Consider the following 18,945-nt stretch of genomic DNA (forward strand, 5'->3'; position numbering starts at 1 on the left):
AGTGGAGCTCAGAGCTGACCGCAGCAGGCGGGAAGCTTGGCTTCCTCCATCACTGGAGCAACCAAGCCTCCTGCTTGCTCCAGCTCCGTGGCTGCCGGCCGCCATCTTGGTTGGGTTAATTTGCATATAGTCGCTCTGATTGGCTGGTGGGCATGGCTTAAGGCATAGCGAAGGTACGGTCAATTTGCATGTTTGTTGTTTATTAGTGTAGATTATTCAAATAAAAGAATTCTGTGGTTCAGATTTTAAAACGCTACATTTCTTTCCCATAGGACTACTCAGAGCCTTTGAAAGACTAATAATAGGAATTTAGAGACCTCAAAAGAGGAAACTTCATGCAGTATTTCCCTGCTTTTGTAACCATAAATGGACTAACATTTTATGAAATACAGTTTGATAAATTCTGTACTGGGGTTGATGATAAATCTATAATCTAAACAGGAAAACATGAGATGGCTTTCTATGAGTCAAGCCTTATTATAACAAATACCCATACAATGAACATTAGAGCATTTTAAAACATTGATAATTTCGAAACAGGGATAAGCTTCAAAGAGTGTTTGATATAAGGAAATCATTTAAAATAAAAAAATTAAAATATTTCTTAATTTGGCCCTGATATACTATGATTTATTTCTACCTTAGCATGATGGAGGAGTGAGTGCGGGAAGAATGAGTCAAAAAGGAGTGGGGGAAAGAAGAAAATCATTTACAAAATTGATTTCTTAGCTACATCAAGAAATTTCAACTGAATTGGACTCCTACATGATATGAAATGTTTCTCAGAAGGTTTAATTACAGTATTCTAAATGATTAGAGATCATAAATGACAGAATATGTAGAATTGGACAAGACTAAAAATATCGACAGCCTTTGAGAAAAATCCTCTTGAGAAAACTATTGTAAGAAAATATATAGATGGTGTAGCCTGGGTTACTACAGAGGCAATGATAAAATAAACAGGAGCAAAAGTGAATTAAGTTACCTTCTCCCTTGAGTAAAGAGTTATTCTACTCCAACTCCCAGCACGTCTCAATTGTTCAAATTAAATCTATGCTTACTCACTAACTCACACAGTGAAGCCTGTCATGCTGGCATGTAAATGTCCATATTCACAGTGAAAACCAGGTAAACACTTCAGTATCATCAAATTATAATGACTGCACATTTTCATAACTGATGACACATCTCTGTGAGGGCAATCATCACCTCTTGAGTGAGAGCCGTGCATTATGGCTACTCAGCATGGGGATGCTGGTGACAGGAGCATCAGTGGACCAGCACTGACTAAGCATACACAGGCTGTAGGCCATGGACTGAGTGCTTGAAAGCTCATGATAAAGATCGGCATCCCCATCTTCTGGGAGTATCATCAGCAAAAAGCATTTATTATCATACAGAAGTAGGAATTTGTGCCCCAAGTCAGGGACCAGACACTAACTGGCTATTAATTCAGTGTGGTGGAAGTATATGGAATAATCTTTCCTAACACACATAGAAGTATACCAAATAAAAAGAGGGGATATAAAGAACCTAAAATGAATATTAGAAACAAAAATTGTATATAGTAAAATGTCAGCACTACAAAATGAAAAAAGAAAGTGGAATGGCTTTTGCTGAAAAATCTTTTACTATATTTGAGAAAAACATTCATAGTCCCCTAGCTACTAAAATTTTGACTCTAACTCATGGCAACACAATGTAAATATGAAAATGGTGCTGCAGAATCTTAATAAAAAATTATACTTGTTAGGAAGAAAAGGTTTCTAAAGATGTATCAATCTTTCTCTTGACCAAGGGTGCACATTTATGGCATGACTAGCTGCAGTTGAGATATAATCTGAGCCCATACAGACCAGATCAAAGCTAACTGGACTCTGTGGAAAATGAACTCATGATCTAGACTTCATCAGTCATGATCTAACCAACTGAGCTAATGAGCCATATAAAATACATGTTGGCATGAGATATTTACTTTGAATCATTTCTGTGCTTAAATGGGCCATGTAATTTTAGTCAACTTGAGAGATGCTGTTTTCCCAAGGTTTTGTGAATAAACTGACTCACTGATCACACACATTTACCTATTATGTAGAAAGTCAGTGGTGAGGTAGTTTAAAAATACACAAGGCAATATGCAGAATTTAGAGTCTATATAGGAGAGAAAAATGTAATAGAAAATAACTATAGTGCAAAATTTAACAGCAATAATTGATGTTTATTGAGTATTCACTATTTCTCAGATATTACACAAAGCACTTCTGATAAGCTAACTATATCCATCTCATAGAGGAAAAAAGTGAAGCAGGTTGTGTAACTTTCACAAAGTCACACTCTAGTAATCTCTCACTCTGCCTTGGACTAATGATAAATGACTGTGATAGATATTGCAGAGCTAACTCTCTGAACACTCATTCCAACTCCCCTTTCCCCTTGCCACCTTCTCGCATATGGACACGAAAGCTACAACTCTTATTCCCAGATTGCTGGCTGCTAACGATTACGAGATGACATAGTTATGGCCAATGAAATCAAAGCAAAAGGGAGCTAGGAGTTTCTGGAAAAGCTTCTTTCTCTCCCTACAACCCCTTTCTCCCTCTTCCTCGCCCTCTCTACCTCTCCATATATATAATGTGATATATGATATTATGTAATATATATTATATGTAATATATACATACTCTAGACCAGTGGTTCTCAACCTTGGCTGCACATTAGAATCACCTGGGAATCTTGATTTCTGGGCCTCATCCTCCGGAAATTCTGTTTCTTTGTTACTGGGGTGGGGTCACAACATTAGTAACAAACAGAATTTCCGGAGGATGAGGCCCAGAAATCAAGATTCCCAGGTGATTCTAATGTGCAGCAAGGTTAAGAACCACTGCTCTAGACAGAAGAGAAAAGGTGAAAAAAGATGTTTTCTTTTTATAAAGCAAACATTATCTTCATTTAATAAACTCTGATATTTAAAATACAAGTCAAACATCTACATTAATAAGAGTCCTCAATTGTCAGGAGTGCTTCAGAGGCTGATTTTTCTAGGGACCAGACAGGAGGGCCTATATGTATAATAACAGCAAAAGATCTCAGAGAGTGAGCAAACACAGACAGGAGGCAGTTGGGTCCTGAGCAAATGACACTACACAGTGCACTTGTCTCATGGCCGAAGACAATGCTTTTTTATTTCGGATGGTTTCTGTATTTGAATATCAAATAGTTTACTTATACAAAATAGTAATTTTAAAAAACTTACTCCTAGTAGTTCAGTGTTGTAGAAATTAGATAATCATATTTCAAATATATGTTTTCCTCATAAAAAAAAGAGCAAAAAAAATATTCCTGGAAACATTCCCCTTTGAACTATGCAAGAGACAACTGAAGTCCTACATTAATCAAGAATTTCCATATATATTTCATTATATTTGGATTTTGTGTACCATATATATATACACATAGTCCAATTATACATATACTGTGTGTATGTGTGTGTGTGTGTGTGTGTGTGTGTGTGTATACATACATATACATATATATATCTAAGCAACCGGCCAACTGGCTGACTGGTCAGTAGCTATGATGTACACTGACTACCAGGAGATGGACGCTCAACACAGGAGCGGAAACCACAGGAACAGACTGATTAATCTCAGAGGGAAATGGGGGGTGGGAAGAGATTAACCAAAGATCTTATATGCATACTAGAGGCCCGGTGCATGGATTCATGCACCAGTGGGGTCCCTCAGCCTGGCCTGCACCCTCTTGCAATCCAGAACCCCTCGGGATGTTGGATAGCCAGTTTCAGCCCAACCCCTGCAGGCCCAATCCAGACAGGAGGGAGCCTGATCCCCGCAGGCCCGATCCCCGCAGGCTGGACCCGGACAGGCGGGAACCTGATCCCTACAGGCCCGATCCAGAGAGGAGGGAGCCCAATCCTGTGCATTGAGAGTCTGTCCCCTGGTGGTCAGTGCACATCATAGCGACTGGTCGACCGGTCATTCGGTTGCTTAGGCTTTTATATATATATATTGAGAGAGATAATATAAAATCCCGTTCTACACTGTGCAAATCCCTAACACTATGTGGTGCAAATATAAAATAAGCTTTATTGGAGAAAATCTTACAGGCTGACATATAGCAGAGGGAGCACAGCTGGACTGGATACACCATGGTAATTGCTCTGTAGAAGATCTCTGGCCTCAAATGGGAGAATTAAAAAGACTCCCACATGAACTTACATTGCTCCATTGGTATAGACAGTATCGCTTCCTTCCACATACTGCACCTGAGCTGGGTAGACATGCTGTACCTGTTGCACAGTCTGTACCTGCTGTACCTGAAAAACAAATATTAGGACCTTGGTGAGTGATAGATATGAGAAAATGCACTACATTAGATTTACCTTAAATATTTTTCTAGGTTGGTGATCAATGTGAGAATGGCTTAAGATATGATCTGTAACATCCTTCAAAGACAAGTGAATGTTGGTTGGGCCCAGATCAACTGCAGCAATAAGGCTGAAAAAATTCTATAACATTCCTAAAGGTATATAGGTATATACACACTTCAAATATGTAGGGTGAAAATTCTGAAAGCTTCTCACTATTTTGAAAATTTAGGACTTCTTTTCCCCTGGGTTGTTAAAGCTAAATTTATTTTTTAATTAAAAAACTCATGATGGAAAATTTCAAACTCTTAAATATAGAATAAATATTACAACAAAACTCATTTATTCATCATTTTATATAAATATTTGTCACAGGACCTCATCTTTCAACCTCTCAGAGGATTATTTAAAAGCAATTGCAGAGACTATATCATTTCACTGGTAAATATTTCATTTTGTTTATAAGAGATAAGACCTATTTTTAACATGAACACAATATTGATATCACATATAAATATTAGCCATTCCTTAAAACCATCTAAAATCCATAGTTCAAATTTCTATGATTATTCCAATGTCTTCTTATTGTTGCTTTGTTCAAATCAGGACCCAAACAAGGTCTACGTATTACATTTGTATCTTTCCCATCTTTCTCTTTTAATATATAATAATAATCTATGATAATAAATGTGTAATATGCTAATTAGACCAGATGTCCTTCCAGACAACCTTCTGGACAAAGCTGGGGCTGCGAGGGAAGCCTGGGTCCTGGGTGCCTGCCGGTGGCCAGAGGGAAGCCTGGGTCCTGGGTGCCTGCCGGCAGTTGGAGGGAGGCACGGGTTGGGTGCCAGAGGGAAGCCAGTGCTGGCAGCTGGGAGAAGAAAGGCCTACTCTTGCACAAATTTCGTGCATTGGGCCTCTAGTCTCTAATATTTTCCCATCCTTTTTATTTCTTGGCTAGAGACCCGGTGCATGAAATTTGTGCATGGAGGGGGGTTCCCTCAGCCCACCTGCACCCACTCCAATCGGGGACCCTTCGGGGGGTGTCCAACCACCAGTTTAGGCGCAATCCCTAAGGACTCACCTGCCTGCCTGATTGCCCCTAACTGCCCTCCCCTGCTGGCCTAATTGAGCCCCCAACTGTTCTCTGCTGGCCTGATTTCACCCCCAACTGCCTCTGCCTGCCTGATCACCCTTAACTGCTCTCCCCTGCTGTCCTGATCTCGCCCCAACTGCCCTTCCCTGACAGCCCGGTTGCCAACTGCCCTCCCCTGCTGGCCTGATCTTTCCCCCAACGGCCCTCCCCTGCTGGCCTGATCTCGCCTGTAACTGCTCTCCCCTGCTGGCTTGATCACCCCTAACTGCCCTCCCCTGCCGGTCTGATCTCACTCCCAACTGCCCGCCCCTGCAGGCCTAATCTCGCCCCCAACTGCCCTCCTTTGCTGGCCAATTTCGTTCTGATTGGTCAGTTTCTATGCCAGTCAGTATCTCTGGGCCTATCAACAGGGCTTGATCAGAAAGGCGGGGCTGATCAGCAGCCCTGGTGGAGGCCTGGAGAGAAATGGAGGCTCGGCTGTTGGCCAGGCCAGGAGAGAAAGAGAGGCAAGTTCTGATAAACGGCTGCCACAGAGGCTACAGATCAGACACTGCCTCTCTCTCTGCAGGCCTCTCTCTGGGCCTGATCCGCAGCCCCCTAGGCCCGTGGTCGACAAACTGTGGCTCGTGAGCCACATGCGGCTCTTTGGCCCCTTGAGTGTGGCTCTTCCTAAGCCTTAGGAGTACCCTAATTAAGTTAATAACAATGTACCTACCTATATAGTTTAAAAAATTTGGCCCTCAAAAGAAATTTCAATCGTTGTACTGTTGATATTTGGCTCTGTTGACTAATGAGTTTGCCGACCACTGCCCTAGGCAATCAGTGCTGGGTCACCTCAGCAACCCAGCACTGATTTCCGATCTGGTCAAGCCTTCGGTTGTAACAGTCGTTAAGACCCTGGCTCTTTATTATATAGACTAGTAGCCCGATGCACGAAATTCGTGCACAGGGGTGGGGGGTGAGAGGTGGGGCCAGACCCCTCAGCCCGACCTGCACCCTCTGTCATGTTCCGGGACCCTGGCCACTCCGGGCCTAGGCACAGGCCTACAGGCTTGGGGCGGCCTGGCTCCTGAGGCCCCATTTTATCAAGAGAACAAAGTCGGAGTTAGTTACAGCCCTCACCGAACCCAGTACAGAGCATCTGTGCATACAACTACCTCGTTCATGTGCCTGCTTCGCCCTACTGAACACTTGGAGTGCGGGAAACGAGTTAAGTCGGCTCGCGTGAATTGCGCGTACTCCGCGGGAGCCGTCTTTAACTCGGTTCATATAGATTCATATAGATTTGCGGTGGAGTGCGGGAAACGTGTAAACTCGGGCCGATTGTAACTGCGTATTACCAAATATTTGTTTGTAATCCACCCTTTTGGTGGATGGAACAAAACCAAAAGACAGAGCCATCTTATATTTTGGCGGGAAATTCACCCGCACTCCAAGTGTGAATTACTAACATCTTGAGGACATAGCTCTGTCTTATCCTGCTTCACGTTCAGTGTCTGGCCTGGTGCCAGGGACCTGAGAGGGTTTGCTGAGTGAGTGAATAAGTGAATGAGTGAATGTGAGCGAGTGAGTGAATGAATGAGCGAGTAAGTGAATGAGCAAGCAGCTACAGGGCAGGAACTTCTGCCGCATTGCTATGGCGACATGGCAGAAGTTACCGGCCACCTGATGCCCACCCCGGAAGTTCCCGCCCCGCTCCCAGTGGCCTGGCGTCCCTCTCCTGGCTGCAGCATAGTTCCCGCCCTGCTCCCAGCAGTGGCCCAGCACCCCTCTCCTGGCTTCTTAGTTCCTGATCCCAGCAGTGGCCCAGCACCCCTCTCCCAGCTTCTTAGTTCCTGCTCCCAGCAGTGGCCCAGCACCCCTCTCCCAGCTGCTTAGTTCCTGCTCCCAGCAGTGGCCTGGCGCCCCTCTCCCGGCTGCTTAGTTCCTGCTCCCAGCAGTGGCCCAGCACCCCTCTCCCGGCTGCTTAGTTCCTGCTCCCAGTGGCCCAGCACCCCTCTCCCGGCTGCTTAGTTCCTGCACCCAGTGGCCCAGCACCCCTCTCCCGGCTGCTTAGTTCTTGCTCCCAGCAGTGGCCCGGCGCCCCTCTCCCGGCTGCTTAGTTCCTGCTCCCAGTGGCCCAGCACCCCTCTCCCTGCTGCTTAGTTCCTGCTCCCAGCAGTGGCCCGGCGCCCCTCTCCCGGCTGCTTAGTTCCTGCTCCCAGTGGCCCGGCGCCCCTCTCCCGGCTGCTTAGTTCCTGCTCCCAGCAGTGGCCCGGCGCCCCTCTCCCGGCTGCTTAGTTCCAGCCCTGCTCCCGGCGACCCAGGCCCCCAGCCACTCCTTCAGCAGAGGCCAGGGCAGGCGGGAAGCTTGGCTTCCTCCATTGCAGGGGCAACCAAGCCTCCTGCTTGCTCCAGCTCCATGACTGCTGGCCGCCATCTTGGTTGGGTTAATTTGCATATAGTTGCTCTGATGGGCTGGAGGGTGTGGCTTGGGGCATAGCGAAGATACAGTCAATTTGCATGTTTGTCTTTTATTAGAAAGGATTGTTACTTGTTGAAGAGGCTGGATTATTTATCGTGTAGAATTTCTGGAATTCTAGATTTGGCTGATAGCATCCCTGAGATGAACTTTAATAAGTTCCTGTGTCTCCTTCATGTAATATAATCTGGTAGATCATGGGCCTTGAACAGGTTCAAAATTTGAAAAGCTGTGTACTTCCCATGGCATCGTATCAGCTGCCATGTAAAAACCGTATGTCTCTCTTTTTGCAATCCTATATAAAAAAAGTCTAATATGCAAATAGAGCGACCAGTGTAACGACCAGTCACTATAACACGCACTGACCACTAGGGGACAGACACTCAATGCAGGAGCTGTCCCCTGGTGGTCAGTATGCTCCCAGGGGGAGCACCGCTCAGACAGAACCCAGGCTCACGGCTGGTGGTAAGGAGTGAGGGGTCCCAGCCTGCAAGAGGGTGCAGGCTGGGCTGAGGGACCCCACCCCCCCAGTTCATGAAAGTCATGCACCGGGCCTCTAGTGTTACATATAATCAGTGGGATCAGGTGTTGTCAGCTGAATGCCTGTATTATGATATTCCCTATCTATGTTTTACCTGAGGATATTAGTAGCCAATGATGATCATTTTCTAATCATAGTAATTTAATTAATAATGGTTGCAAGCTTAGTTAGTCTAATTCTGCAATACATTTTCATTTATTAGTAGACTTCTATAATGAAATTCCTCTCAACAATAATTTCATTACTTTGAAATAGGGTTGTATGGGAAGAATAAGGTAAATACATGATTCTTTTCTTGAGCCAGTACAAAGAGTGATGACTTTATCCCCTAGCTCCCTCCCAGTGTAGTTTTGCAATGGATTTTTTCAGTTTGCTTTGTATCCTTATGATTATTGGCTTTTGAACATATTTGATGCTTTTTAATCATAGAAGTTTTTCTTCTAAAACTGTTCCATCTTTGACAAATGGCAGTCCCTTCAAATTTAATCCTGTTTCTTCTGACATGACCACAGTAATCTTTAATTCTCGTGCTTTCTGCCATAAGATGGTTCCAGATTTATCTCTTACATTTCCTGTCGTAGATATTGAATTAACCATTTCTTCAAAGAGCCTGGCTCCTACTAGCAAGGAGAAATATAAGTATAAAAACTGTTTAGGAAAGCAGTTTATAAATAGGCATCCTGTTTGACCACTCTGTGATTTTTTCTACAGAAATACCTAACATCTAAGGAGGCGCTGTTCAATATTAAAGAATACAGTCTATAAGAACAAAAAGTTAGAAGAAGAAACCTTAATGACTATTAAAAGTGGAGTAATTAAATAAATTATAGGAAAACTATTCTATAGAATATATGGCTGATGTTAAAAGAATAAAAGATTGATATGTACTTTAACAGCAAGAACCAAGTAGAATCTCTAGGGCTGAAAAACACAATATCTGAAATGAAAAATTCACTGAATGGGGTTAAAAGCAGATTGTATAATGCAGAAAAAATTACCAGTCAATTTAAAAATCTGCCATAAATAATGAACATATACCAAAAAATGAGGAATAGAGCATTAGTGAACTATGAGACAATATCAACTAGTCAAACATGTAAGCGAAGTCCTAGAGGAGAAGAGAAAGAACAGAAAACATTAAAAGAAGAGAACTAGAGCCCTAACTGGTTTGGCTCAGTGGACAGAGCGTCAGCCTGCGGACTCAAGGGTCCCAGGTTCGATTCCGGTCAAGGGCATATACCTTGGTTGTGGGCACATCCTCAGTAGGGAGTGTGCAGGAGGCAACTGAATTGATGTTTCTCTCTCATCAATGTTTCTAACTCTCTATCCCTCTCCCTTTCTCTCTGTAAAAAAATCAATAAAATATATTCAAAAAAAAAGAAGAGAACTAGAAACTTTTCCAAATTTGGTTAAAAGTATAAACATACAGATCTAAGTGCAATGTATACAAATTTATAGATACAGCCACATCAAAGAGCATCAAAGTGCCAAAAATCAAGAATATGGAGAAAAAATTTAAAGTAGACAGAAAACGGACACATTATATACAGTATAGGGTAACAGCTATTATAATGACTGCAAATTTCCCCATCAAAAATTATGCAATGGAGGAGGATGGGAAAACATCTGTAATACTCTCAACAATAAAGATATCTTTTAAAAGTAAGCCCAAGACAGTCAAATAACATCTTTATAGTCATGAGAAGAAAAAGTCAACCTAAACTCCATAACCAGTAAAATGTCCTACAAAAAAAGGGGGAAATCCAGTGAAGGTAACGACAAAGTTTTTCAGGCTGAAGAAAAATAATACCACATAGGAACTGAGATCTATACAAAGAAATGGAAGCATGAGAAATAATAAGTTTGTAGGTAAGTTAAAAGCTTTTTCTTTGTTTTCTCATCTTTCCATTTCTATAGATATCTGACTATGTAAAGTAAAAATAATAGCAATATATAACTGAGTTCACCGCATATATACAAGTGAAGTGGATGTATCACAAAAATATCACAAAGGATTGAAAAGGGAAAAGAAAATACACTTTGTAATATTCTTATATGTTAAGTGGTATAATATCACTTGAGCACAGGCTGTGCTGAATTAAAGATATTAACTAAAACTCCTAGAACAGACATTAAATAGAAAATAGTGTAGAATATAGTGAAGAATTTACATTCTATAAAATGTAATTCTATAGAATACTCAATAAGTGAAATGGAAGGCAGAAACAGAGAAAGGAAAAAAAGAACAAATGGGAAAAAAAGATGCTATAATTAAATGCAATCACATTGATAATTATACTCAACTTAGAAGATTTAAATCTTGATTTCCAGAATGGGTAAAAATGTGAGATCCAACTTCATGCTCTCCGCAAGAACACACTTTAAATACACAGACAGAAAGGTTAAAAATAAAGAGGTATGGAAAGATAAACTTTGCAAACACCAACCATAATAAAGATGGACTGGTTATATTAATATCAGTCAAAATAGACTCCAAGACAAAGACAGTTACCCAAAGATAAATGTTTTGTCAAGAAAATTATCAAGAATAATAAATTCTATGTTTTGGCATCAAGGAACAGTTTCAATAACATGAAGCAAAAACTGAGAGGATTGAAAGAGAAAGCAAACACATCTACAGTTACATTCTTTATAAATGACAAAAGAGGGAGAAAATCAGTAAGAACATAGAAATTACCAACCAACTTGATCTTAATGATGTTCATATGACAATCCACAGAGCAGCACAATACACATGCTTTCTAATGCACTTGAACATTCAGCATGAAAACTCTAATGCTGAGCATTTAAACAAATCCTAACCAATTTAAAAGGATTAAAATAATACAGAGTATTTGATTCACAAACAAATCAAATAAAAATAAAAGACAAAAAGATACCTTGAAAATCTCAAATCTACACTAATAAAAGAGAAAGATGCAAATTGACCATACCTTTGCGACGCCCACCAGCCAATCAGGAGTGAGCATGAAAATTAGCGGGACAAAGATGGCAGCGGCCACAGAGCCAGCCAGAGCGAGTGGGAGGCTTGGGTCGCCCCTGGCAACGGAGGAAGCCAAGCTTCCTAACCACCCAGGCTGGCTGCCGAAGGAGGGGCCTGTGGGTGGCGGACATGGATGCGGTCTGGGTGGGTGCCAAGAAGGGGCCTGTGAGCAGAGGACATGGAGCCGGCCCCAGCGGGCAAGCTAAAGGCTTAAGTCGCTGTCGCCCCGGCCAGCTGCCAAGGGAGGGGCCTGTAAATGGCCCTCAGCCCCTTACCCAGGCTGGCCACGCCCCCATGGGGTGAGGGTCCCCCACTGAGGGGCATGGCCTTCCTGCAAACAGCCATCAGCCCCTCACCCAGCCTGGCCAGGCACCTCAGCAGGGACCCCCACCCTGAGGGGGTGTGGCCAGCCTGAAAATAGCCCTCAACCCCTCACCCAGGCTGGCCACGCCCCCCCAGCGGGGACCCTCACCCTATGGGGTCGTGGCTGGCCTGCAAACTGCCCCAGCCCCTCGCCCAGGCCAGCACCGTCCCCAGTGGAGACCCCCATCCCAATGGGGGCATGGCCAGCCTGCAAATCACCACAGGCCCCTCGCCCAGGCTGCCCCACCCCCCAAGGAAACCCCCAACCTGATCCGGGACACCCTTCAGGGCAGACCAGCCGGCCCCCCACCTGTGCACCAGGCCTCTATCTATACTAATAAAAGGGTAATAAGCTAATTAGACTGGTAGACCTTCCAGATGTTGTTCTGGACAAAGCCATGGTGGTGGAACCGAGGTAGAGGCGGTTAGGGGCCGAGAGGGCAGTTGTGGGTGATCAGGCTGGCGGAGGGAAGGGGGGCAGTTGGGGGTGAGCAGGCTGGCGGGGGGGGGCCGTTGGGGGCAAGCAGACCAGCAGGCAGAGTGGTTAGGGGCAATCAGGCAGGCAGGCAGGCAGGTGAGCGGTTAGGAGCCAGCAATCCTGGATTGTGAGAGGGACATCCATCAAGGGGTCCAAGATTGGAGAGGGTGCAGGCCGGGCTGAGAGACCACCCCCCCATGCACGAATTTTGTGCACCAGGCCACTAGTATTTATATAATGAGCGATATACTTTAATATAATCTATGATTCATAGAAATCACAAGGGGAATTAGAAAATATTTTGAATTAAATGGTACTGAAAATACAGTATATCAAAATTTGCAGAGTACAGTTATAGCCGTGCATAGAAGGAAATTTATAGTTTTTTAAAATTTATTTTTATTGTTGAAAGTATTATAGATGTCCCCTCCCCATCTACCTCACTCCTACTCCCTCCCTAGGCCTTCCCCATACTATTATCTGTCCATGGGCTATGCATATAAGTTAATTGGTTAATCTCTTCCCACCCCCCTTCCCTCTGAAATATGTCAGTCTGTTGCATGCTTCAATGTCTCTGGATCTATTTTGTTCTTGTTTATTTTGTTCATTAGATTCCACATGTAACTGTTTATGTCGCTTAGCATAATACTCCCCAGGTCCCTCTATGTTGTCTTTTTAACAGCTGCATAGTATCCCATGATGTAAATGTACCATAGCTATTTTACCCACTTATCTACTGATGGGCAGTTGGGCTGTTTCCAGATCTTGGCTATCTATAGTAATAAAAGCATAATATGCTAATTAGAGTGGACATCCTTCCAGACATTCTTCCGGACAACTTTCCAGATGAAGCCGGGGCTGTGAGGGAAGCCCGGGTCCTGGGTGCCAGAGGGAAGCCGTGCTGGCCAGGGGAAGGAAGGCCTACTCTTGCACATACTTTGTGCATCACGTCCCTAGTTGTAAATAACACTGCTATGAACAGAGGGTGCAGAAATTCTTTCTGATAGGTGTTTCTGGCCTCTTAGGATATATTTCCTAGAACTGAGATCACTGGGACAAATGGCAGTTCCATTTTTAATTTTTTGAGGGAACTCCACACTGTTTTCCATAATGATTGTATATTCAATAAAATAATGTGGGGATAAGTGGACAGATACATGCAAAAAAATAAAAATAAAATAAAACTAGACCACCAACTTATACCATAAACTCAAAATGGATAAAAGACTTAAATGTAAATCAAGAAACCATAAAAATCCTAGAAGAAACAATAGGAGGCAAAATATCAGACATCTCACATAGCAGAATTTTCACTGATACAATGCCTAGGGCTGGAGAAACAAAGGAAAAATAAACAAATGGGACTATATCAAAATAAAAGCTTCTGCATAGCAAAAGAAACCAGCATCAAAATGAAAAGGGAACCCACTATAGGGGAGAACATATTTGCCAATGATACATCTGGTAAGGGGTCAATTTCCAAAATATATAAAGTACTCATACAACTCAAAAAAAGGAACACAACCCAATTAAAAATGGGCAGAAAACCTGAACAGTCACTTCTCCAAAGAGGATATACAAATGGACAGGGACATATACAAAAATACTCAACATCACTAATTATCAGAGAGGTGTAAATTTAAAAGACAGTGAGGTAGCACCTCACACCTGCCAGAATGGCTACCATCAATAAATCAACAAACAACAAAAGTACTGGTGAGGATATAGAGAAAAAGGTACCCTAGTACACTGCTGGTGGTAGTGCAGATTGGGAAATTTATACTTTTAAATATTTTTATTAGGGGAAAAACAATGCAATAAATCTAAAGTTTAAACTTTAAGACGCTAAAAAATGAAGGACAAATTAAACCTAAAGTAGGAAAAAGGAAATGAAGAGCAAAAGAACCACTGAAACATACATTTAAAAAACAATAGAAAAGTGAATAAAATGATAAACATTAAGGAAGACTTAGGAGTAAAAAAAAAGACAATTTTGAATACCAAGGATGAAAAGTGAAACACATCCTAAAGACAAAAAAAAAGTACAATAAAGACAAATTAATGCCAATAAATTCAACTACATAGATTAAATTAAAGGCTACAAATTTCCAAAGAAAAGGGAAAAACAATATATACTGAAATTGAATACCTTCTCACAGAGGAAACAAACTCCAGATTATTGGTGAATTCTATCAAACATTTCAGGAAATAAAAAAAAAAAAAGCCAACCTAAAATAAATGCTTTACCAAGAAAAGAATAAGGGAACACATTCCACTATTTTAACGAGGCTAGCCTTTACCGTGAGACCAAAACCAGAAAGACATTACAAGACGACTACAGAATAATTTCTCTCCTGAACATAAACACAAATATCATCACCAAAACACAGTCCTCTCGGTATATTAGAGGGCAATTGGTTCCAGAACCCCCAGCAGTTACCCAAACCCAAGGATGCTGGAGTCCCTTACATAATAAAACTAGAGCCCGGTGCATGAAATTCGTGCGGGGGGTGGGGGTCTCTTAGTCCAGCCTGCACCCTCTCCAATCTGGGATCCCTCGAGGGATGTCCGACATCCCTCTCACAATCCAGGACTGCTGGCTCCCAACCGCTCATCTGCCTGCCTGCCTGATTGCCCCTAACTGCTTCTGCCTGCCAGCCTGATCACCCCTAACCACTCTCCTGCCAGCCTGATCGACGCCTAACTGCCCCCCTGCCAGCCCGATTGCCCCTAACTGCCCTCCCCAGCCGGCCTGGTCACCCCTAACTGCCCTCCCCTGCAGGCCTTGTTCCCGCCCAACTGCCCTCCCCTGCAGGCCTGGTCCCCCCCACTGCCCTCCCCTGCAGGCCTGGTCACCCCTAACTGCCCTCCACTGCCGGCCCGACTGACCCTAACTGCCCTCCACTGCCGGCCTGGTTGCCCCTAACTGCCCTCCCCTGCAGGCCATCTTGTGTCCACATGGGGGCAGCCATCTTATGTGTTGGAGTAATGGTCAATTTGCATATTACCTCTTTATTAGATAGGATATATAGGATGGAGTAGAACAATGCATACAATCAGCCCTCTACCTCAGTTCCCAACCATGAATGGAAAACACTGTTGTTGATTTTTATCTCTTCTTGGTTGAATTCATGGCTGTAAAAACCAGGGATACAAAATGATGACTGTATATTTATTGAAAAAGAAATGCACATATAAGTGGACATGTGCAGTTCAAACCCATGATGTTCAACGGTTCACTGTACATCTAAACGCTCAATCAGACAAAAGTCATCTATGAAAAAATACAAATATCATACAAATTAAATGGTGGGAGTCAGAACTTTAGCACTTAAACAATATTCATTCTGTTTAAATTCTTTAGTGCTTCCCTATCACACTTACAAGATGAAAAAATAATTCAGAATGGAATACAAAAACCTTATTAATGCCTTCTAAACCTTGATGGGTATTTTTAAACATAGCTTCTCTGATCCTTTATAATTTATACATTAAAATTTTGCACATTATTGCTACCTTCTTATAGTTCATGTTTTTTTCCTACATAAACTATCTCACCTAACAACAGAAAGCCACCATTTTCCTGCCAGGCCTCATTAAAAATTTCGTTATACTATAAAAAAACCTTCAGTAACTTATTTTATCCCATAAGAGACTGACTATTCCTTTCTGTTTGCTCTCTTAGAACTCATTAATATGGGTGGTAGCACATGGCTTAGGTTCTCAATTGGTAATACTTTATGTAGCCAATATGTTGAGGTGGCAAAATCAGTTAATTTGGGAGTAGAACTGATTTTAAGTACTTGTGCTGATACTTGCTGTCTGTATATAGGGATAGCTGGTTTATTTCTTTAAGTTTTAATTGCCTTGTGTGTAAAATAGAAAATATATCTACTTTATCATAAGGAATTCTTGTGAGGATACAAAACTTAAATATGGATACAAACAAAGCATGGTATAGGCATATATGATCATTATAATACGTTTTGTAAGTTACTGAAATTATTAAGTACTTCAAAACTAGGAGTCTTGCCTTCTACATCTGTGTAAATTCCACCTTTATATCCCACTTGGTTTCAGGCGTAAGTATGCACAATATACGTTCACCAAAGTTTCCTTCAAATCATGAAATTCTATAATTAAATCATAAATGAAACTCAGAAAGTGTCAAGAATTTTGGAAAACAAGTCTTGGATAGATGCTGGCTAACTCCTCTTGGATGGCAATATATAAATATGTCCCTTGATCACATTGACATTTTATAGCACAATGTAAAAATAGGGCATGATTCTTTACATTATCTACCAAGTTAAGGAACTGAAAAAGTGAAAGACACACTAAATAGTGAAAATAGTGAATAACAGCATATTCTGGAGGATACAATTTTCATTATTATTCAATGTGTGTGGTTTTTTTAAATCAACCACTAGAAACTGGGATGAAGATGCCCTTGAAACAATTCAGTGATGATAAGATACGGAATTGCACATAGTGCTTGAAGTTTGAGAAGATATTCCTTCAAGGACATATTGATAGTGGAGGAAGTAAAAAAGAGGTGTGAAAAAGACAGAGATAGAAGAAAGAATATAAAAGAAGAAAAATTACCTTATGTATATATGCCTCATTTCATCAATGAGAAGTTAAGATCCTTGGAAAGTTTTAAGTTGAGGATTTGTTATTTCACTTCCTTCCTTCCCTTCTTCCTTCCCTCCCTCCCTCCCTCCCTCCCCCCCTCCCCCCTCCCTCCCTTCATTTTTGGACACAGGGCTCTATTATCAATAAAAGTGACTTGGAGAGCTACAGAAATGCTGCCTTCTATCTTAAGTTGAAGTCAGATCCAGGAAGAAATAGGTGTCTATAGACTAGTCTATGGAGATTTACTACAAACCCAGTCACAGGATGGAGAATGAGAATGGCAGAATTCTAGCCTACCCGTACTCCTGGAGCAAGTTCACACATAAAGAAGCAACATGTATATTGTTGCTATATTCCCAAAAGTCCAATACAGTGTATACACTCTGTAAATATTTAATAATTACTCAATAATTAAATAATTCCCTGTACCTAGCACAAGAAATACCCACTGAATATCTATAAAATTTATCAGTATCTTCTTAATGTGGATAAATGTATTAGTCTTTCAAAAATATAATGAAGCCACCTAAGAATGCTTATTATTCCTAAGTGAACTGATAAAATTTTTAATGCCATTTAATATATCATTAAAAACCAAAGGTGAAATTTTTAAAAAATTTGCATATTTTCTTGCCTAAAATAAACTGTGATTCAAATTTGTTCAAATATTATTTGATACTGTTCTTATGTTAAACATTAATTTCTGTTCAAATATTTACTAAATTATTATTTATTATAACTTTTTATTATATTTGCCGAACTTTAGTGCAAGAACTATTCAAATCAGCATTGCTAAAAAAAGAAAAAAGGAGAAACTAGCATTCTGTAGGCATTTCATTATCATTCCCAGGGACTATATTTTCTATCCATCTTTGTGGAATTTATAAACTGTCACATCTTCCAAGCCCTCTGTGGAGAGGAAAAAAATGATTAAATAAACTGTATAGGAAATTAATTCTCTGAATCTCACTGTCTTTCCCAAAATAAATTTCAGGTGTGTTTCCAAAGAGAATACACAAATATCTTGCACCACTTTTGAATTTTAATAAACAAGAAAGTGATGAAAATATGAACTAAAAGGAGATGGACAAAGATGGAATTAGCAGAAATAATCAACAATTTATATAATTAACTGTCCTATGAATCAAAATAACTTTTGGCTAATTTCTAAAAGGTTACCTAGTATATCAGAATGCTAGAGCAATGAAGTCTAACCATAATAACCTTCTGTACCAGAAATTTATCCATTCTCTATCAACTAAAGAGAAAAAAAATTATCCCCAAAATACAAATATATGCAATATACGCAACAATATATTTACATTCAGAGACACAAGATGAATTAAACAATTTAACACTTTCTTACATATTTAAATGAAAGCACCTTTTATTGCCATTCAAATGTAGTATTACAAATACATTTGCTTATTTTTGTACATTTTTTATAATTATCCTATATAATAAAAACTTAATATGCTAAGTGTCTGGTCTGTTCAATCAATCAATGCGTAATATGCTAATGATATACTAAGGCCGCTCAACCGCTCACTAGATGTGCACTGACCACCAGGGAGCAGACCAGTCACTATGATGTGCACTGACCACCAGGGAGCAGACCCTCTGACTGGTAGGTTAGCTTGCTGCTGGGGTTTGGGTGATCGGGACTGAGCAAGACAGGCCAGACATGCCCTGGAGCCCTCCTGTGGCCCCTCCCCGACTGGCCAACCTCCTGCATCCCTCCAGGGCCCCAATCGTGCACTGGTGGGGTCCCTTGGCCTGGCCTGCACCCTCTTGCAATCTGGGACTCCTCGGGATGTTGGAGAGCTGGTTTCTGCCCGATCTCCCAGGCCAGGCCGAGGGACCCCACTGGTGCACGAATTCATGCACTGGGCCTCTAGTTATTTATAAAATAAGTGAATATCAAAACAATTTCCATACCACAGGAAACTGTGCTAGCTCAATAGGATCAATTAGTATATTCTG

At 41.5% G+C, this 18,945-nt stretch overlaps 1 protein-coding gene across 1 annotated transcript in view; it reads right to left on the reverse strand.

The window, feature by feature from the left end:
• Positions 1-18,945, reverse strand: part of RFX3 (regulatory factor X3) — a 234,089-nt gene that overhangs the window by 101,198 nt on the left and 113,946 nt on the right. The window contains exon 6 of the mRNA XM_023758439.1: positions 4,236-4,333. Coding sequence (XP_023614207.1) covers positions 4,236-4,333 — 98 coding nt within the window. The remainder of the gene's footprint in view (positions 1-4,235; positions 4,334-18,945) is intronic.

The sequence above is a fragment of the Myotis lucifugus genome, unplaced genomic scaffold (assembly GCF_000147115.1).
Source record: "Myotis lucifugus unplaced genomic scaffold, Myoluc2.0 scaffold_130, whole genome shotgun sequence".
Classification (NCBI taxonomy): Eukaryota; Metazoa; Chordata; class Mammalia; order Chiroptera; family Vespertilionidae; genus Myotis; species Myotis lucifugus.